Source organism: Habropoda laboriosa, unplaced genomic scaffold (assembly GCF_001263275.1).
Source record: "Habropoda laboriosa isolate 0110345459 unplaced genomic scaffold, ASM126327v1 scaffold561, whole genome shotgun sequence".
Taxonomy (NCBI): domain Eukaryota; kingdom Metazoa; phylum Arthropoda; class Insecta; order Hymenoptera; family Apidae; genus Habropoda; species Habropoda laboriosa.
In genome coordinates this window covers 68310-73896 of record NW_017100686.1, presented here as the reverse complement: position 1 = coordinate 73896, position 5587 = coordinate 68310, and the positions used below count along the sequence as shown (strand labels likewise).

Genomic DNA, 5587 nt, shown 5'->3' with positions numbered 1-5587 from the left:
AAATTGTACAATTAAAAATTAACAAAGACAAAGAATGGTTAATATTCCCCGGAAGACCGTGGGTCTTTTTGGGGAGCACATTGTTATACTGGTGATTCGGAGTTCACGACCTGAATACTTTTGAATATACGATATTTGTAATTGTTTTCGACGTGTACACAAGAAGGTGCGTTGATAAAACTTCACAAAATACAAAACAATCTGGATGAAAAGCTATCTGAATATTCCTATAACATTTCGCAATCGCAACGTAACATTTTGTTAATACAATAATACGAACATTGATCACGATCGATTTCTAATACATTGGATATACATAGCATATGTCAACTGTTTTTATATTGTTACCCCGTTATATTTACGTATTGTTACTTGCGGGAGATTCGTAAAAAAGTTTTCATTCTTCCTACGAATCGCTGTTCTTCTTTTTTTCGTATTTGTTGTTATTCGAAGTTAGATCTCGATACCTCGTAATCGCTTGGAGTTTCTGAGCAAATGAATGTCTTCTGTGCTAATATAGTTGGAAGTAGAAAGTTCCTAGAAAAAGATGTACAGAATGTGATTTATTGATTTATCGTTGTAATTATATCTTAGAACAATTAGCATCGACATAGTACAAAAAAAGATGGCCACATCGTGAACGCGTGTGGCATTGAGTCAGTTAACCAGATTACAAAGATAGTATTAAAGAAATCCGAATGGTCGGCACAATCTATGAACCTCGAATGCAGAAACAGTACCGAAAAAAAGTTACATTTCTTCACGCTAATATCATGTCTCGAACTTTTCGATACTTCATGTTAAACGTTCGTTTACTTTACCAAGTAATAAGTCTGAAGAAAATAAGGCGTAACGCTTTGACGTAATTGATGTAAGGTATATAAAACTCTAAATGATGTAAAATAACATTTTGTTGAACTTTTTTTTTATCAAGTAATCTACTTAATAGTACATTTACGCCAGAAACGCGAAAATTTACCATCCTTGCTGTAATTGGATAACATTTTTCGCCTACGCCTTTAAAATTGTTACTTGACAAATTAACGCATTATTGACAGGGTACTTTATACAAAAACTATCGCTTGCAAGCCGTCTGTTTTTCATGTAACGAGAACAAAATTACGTTTTGTAACGTAGTTAAAAGGTCAGAGCGAAGAAAAAAAGAAAGAAGAATAAACCACGACAAAAAGGGAATGAATAAACACAATTAGAAATTCTGTAAAGGAAACTTCAACAATCTTAAGCTTTAACAACTTCACAGGATGTTATTTGTTATTGAACTGTGCGACTTTAAACAACACCGGTCGATAATGCGTTACGGTGTCTATTTGAACAAAACGAAAAGAACAAAAAATACTAATTGTTCAACACATACAGTCAATTCTCGATTACGTAAAATACAGTTATATAAAAGATTCTTTATGATAAGATCAATCTGTTACGAGCGTGAGTTAATCAAGTTTAGTCGATTAATCACACACTTTGTTATTTTATTTTCAAACCTTTAAGGCCTAGAATCGTAGTTATAAGGCAAGTATTATTGTAAAATATGAATAAAGTTTTAACTTGCCAATTTTTGTTCATTGTGAGAGTTTATACATAATACATATACATATGTATATATAAGAAAATTATGAAGGTACGTATGCCAGGAAATTATTTTATTGTAGTTGCTTTCGCTATACAAGGACCGCCTATTTTTAACGGAGTGGATACAAAGTACCGAACGAGAGCCAAATAAATTCCTATTTCTTGTTCTCGAAAAATAGCAATTTCTGTTGAGGTCTAACTCGAGGCCGGTGGTGCATTCACTGTTTCAGTTGTGGTGCTTGTCGAATCGGATATCGGTTTTTCTTGTAATTCTAGCCACGGTAGTCGCTTCTGCAGTTCCAACCTATTACGAACAATAATAAATATATTTTATTTTACTTTAGTAATTAATTTAAAAAAAAATATGTCCTTATACGAACTAATAATACCAAAGTACAATATTTCATCAATGAGAATTAGAAGCCATGAAACAACGTTAAATAAAAGGAAATAAAAGAAGTTTTCGTTAAATGAATTCTATACTCGTTCGAAAGAAATATACGAATAATCATAAAATAACTTAACAAGTTTGAAACTTTTAAACGAACACTAACTCCTTTTTACAATTTTCAACGTAAATTCACCTGTATTTAGGATGACTTATAGCATATACATATGGATCCAAACAAGCAACAGCTTTACATGTGCATGCTGGTATCATCGTAACGCCAGGTGTTAGGAGCTGTTTATTGCCAAATGCGCCGATCATTGCCAACACACCGTACGGAGTCCACGAAAGAACGAACAGGAAGCAAATCGTAATGGCAGCCTTCGAACAAACACGCAAATTAAACGGCCAGCAGTGGATTTCAAGCAAGTGTAATTAGCACGAGTTAAACGGACAACAGTTATGGCTTTAACTGCTATAAGACAGCTGAATTAACACTTATTACTAAACAATCTATTACAGAAGTTCCCCTTAAGATAATATATCTCATTTTAAATGTAAAAATATTTTATCAAATACCCACAACCATCAATCATATATAAAATACAAATCCACGTAAAAGAAGTATTGAAAGAGAAAAAAAAAGAAAACAGAAAACACTTCGAAGCAGGTGATAACAAGTATGGACACCATTTTAATTCCTTAGATTTCAGACTGAAATAATATCGATTATATTATTATATATATTACATAACGTCGATATTCTCGGTTAATACTAACTATTAAATACAGTTAACTTAAGTATAGTTACAAAATAAATAAAAAAAAGTAATAATAGTGTTTAAAATACCTTTGCTATGCGAATTTCAGCGCTCTGAGAACTAGTGTTCGCATTACTTCGTAAACTGTCAACGTTCATTTTCTTCGCCTGTTCGCGAAGCGCTTTCTCGTGATTCACCACATGGCTGACGATCTGGCTGTAGTAATAGATTATAAGTGTCATCGGAATAGCGTAGGAGAAGGTAAATATGGTAGCAACGAAGGTTCGTATCTCGTTGCTGTCAGTCAGATAATCGAAGCTACAGCTAGTAAGGAAGCCTTCGGGCACGAAACGTCCCCAAACTCCCATTACGGGCATCAATGCCCACGGTATAGTGTATGTCCAGATTAACACAATGAACAGGATTACTTGGCCGCGTGATAACTTGCCATCCAACGGTCTTGCTATTGTGCTAAAATAAGATATACATTGAATGAAAGACTCGAATGAAATTCACTTAAAAACTTAAAAGCAGTTGAACAAAGTTTTCCTATAATTTCAAGTACCTTCCAAGTATATCGCGCTAGCTATATTTAAAGTAGATAAACTGTAAAAATTGATTTATTCGCAAGTAGTAAGTTGAAAAATAGTATCTAGAAATATTAACATTTTTTTTCTCTTCTTTTATCTTGCGAGAACTCTTAGCAAGATGTACCAAGAGATGGTTTTAAAATTGTTTATTTTTTGCACTACTACTTTTTTCAACATTATAAATTACGCAATTAGCATGAAAGTTTAGTTTCAATACACTTATTCGTTAAACTTTATTCTTCTATAAAAATAAATGCGAGTTCCATACCTATATCTATCATACGCTATAGCGGCGTTTGTTATCGCAGCAGCAATTCCACTCAAGGAGCCGATGACCGCGAATATTTGACATCCTAAGTGCCCCAGAGCGAAACCGGTGTTAAAGGAATTGTATATGAAGATAGGTGTCTTGATCATCATAAAGAAATCGCAAATAGCCAGATTCACGACAAACATATTTGACGGGGTCCTCAGTGACTTGGCACTTGTATCAAAAGAATAACAAACAATTATCATTAGTTTCATGATAAATAATTTCATTCAAACTTTTTCTATAAAATGAAATTCCGATATGTCTAAAATAACTCTATCGGAATGCAAAGAATAAAATACTGGAGAAGTAAGTTGAATGTATAAAAAAAAAAATAAGGTAACTTACGCGCAAAAGATCCATATCACCAAGCCATTGCCAAGTAAAGCGAGGAAAGTGAAAAGAATGTACAATAGGGCCAATAAATAATGAAGAGAGGGGTTCGGCTCGGGAAAGACCAGCCAATGTTCCGGTATATGAACTAATTCTTCGGCGGGAACATTCCATCCCAGCAAACGTGGTGGTCCTGCTGGTAGGTATCTCGCTTCCCAATGAATACTATCGTTGGACATGTCGGTCACTCCGCCTGCCAGCCCCTCCTCTTAATATGGTTGATCAGCCAGCTGTTTTATACCATTCGCACTGCCCCCTTGAATCAACGAAACCCTAATCCGTTAGCTTTGCTGGCTTCGCACGAGGATCAGCCGGGGATCATCAACGTCATACGTGTTAGCCACGCAGATTGTCAATCGAAATTTTCATTTTACCAAGGGTGGATGCTCCTTCTTGAACTTGAAGATCAACGTTTTGATTCATTGTAACATTCACGATGGAACGCACCAGCGAGCGAACAAACGAACGAACAAAAGTATAAATAAATGAATTTCTTCTTTGATCAACTTGATTTACTTAGAAATAATCAATTGATAATTTGACAGTTTTTCAAATTACCTTCGCTTTATTCTATAAAGGTTTACATTTATGCTAAAAACTATCCTTTGATAATCTTTAAATAGAGTGTAATTATTATTAAAAACATAGAAAAAAGTAATGTAACATTTGACAGTATTTGCAAATTTTATTCAATGTGGACGTGAGTTTGAAACTTATATATTTTTTTTTTATTTAGTTTTAAAAATATTTTTAAAACTAAATAAAAAAAAAATATATAAGTTTCAAACTCACGTCCACATTGAATAAAATTTGCAAATACTGTCAAATGTTACATTACTTTTTTCTATGTTTTTAATAATAATTACACTCTGCCTTGTCTCTCGGCAGATTCGTCAGTTAAAGTGTACGCTGGGTAATATAATGAAGAATTATTAGGATCCTTTAACCGTGGATTCGGTATTGTTTTTGATTTTGTTCCTAAACTTGTATAACCCTCATCATATAGTGGACAATAAGGTACATTGTGTTTCAATAAAAATTTCCACACTTGATCATACGACCAGTTTAAAATGGGATTGACACGAATTAAATTTGGCCAATTTGGATCAGTTGGTGTAAAAACTTCTAAATTATCTGCACCCGGATCTCCTTTCCTCATGCCCATAAGACTTGCCTTTAAATTTCCCTTTTCTTCTAATAGCGAACTTAACGCCAACCGCATCGGATGTTGTTTTCTTATTAATTCTAAATCATAATACCGGGCGGCTTTCTCCACAAAAGAATCCACCTTGAAATATTTAAATTTGTTTAAAATAAGACCCTTTACCTACGGGTCACGGAATATTCCATATTTTCAATTTTATTAATAGTTCCCTTTCAACGCGAAAATTCGTTCGTGTAACATGTAAACCATGGTTAATAAAACCATATGAAAACATCCAAAACAAGGAGTATTAACATTAGAATTGTAAAATATTCTGTAACTCGCAGTGATAGTATGATAACCATTGTTTAAAATATTTTCTAGAATTTTATAATCGTAAAACGATTAAAA

General features: G+C 33.5%; 2 protein-coding genes across 2 annotated transcripts in view; both read right to left on the bottom strand.

The window, feature by feature from the left end:
- Positions 1-1652: 1652 nt before the first annotated feature.
- On the bottom strand, positions 1653-4229 carry LOC108576928 (opsin, ultraviolet-sensitive). Its single transcript, XM_017940002.1, has 5 exons — positions 3988-4229; positions 3598-3813; positions 2829-3210; positions 2175-2359; positions 1653-1894 (listed from the first exon to the last, which is right to left on the bottom strand). The coding sequence occupies exons 1-5, from the start codon at positions 4209-4211 to the stop codon at positions 1786-1788; spliced, it is 1116 nt and encodes a 371-aa protein (XP_017795491.1). The 5' UTR covers positions 4212-4229; the 3' UTR covers positions 1653-1785.
- A 665-nt stretch (positions 4230-4894) lies between these two features.
- Positions 4895-5587, bottom strand: part of LOC108576858 (FAD synthase-like) — a 4691-nt gene continuing 3998 nt past the window's right edge. The window contains 1 exon segment of the mRNA XM_017939921.1: positions 4895-5320. Within this exon segment, the coding sequence (XP_017795410.1) occupies positions 4895-5320 (426 nt within the window).

What these genes read in the sequence shown, in the direction of transcription:
- LOC108576928 (XM_017940002.1), bottom strand. Translation starts at nt 4,211, where the DNA reads ATGTCCAACGATAGTATTCATTGGGAAGCGAGATACCTACCAGCAGGA. An exon ending in CTGAAATTCGCATAGCAAAG is followed by an intron (nt 2,360 to 2,828) that starts GTATTTTAAACA and finishes GTTTGTTCGAAG; the next exon opens with GCTGCCATTACGATTTGCTT. An exon ending in ATAAGTCATCCTAAATACAG is followed by an intron (nt 1,895 to 2,174) that starts GTGAATTTACGT and finishes TGTTCGTAATAG; the next exon opens with GTTGGAACTGCAGAAGCGAC.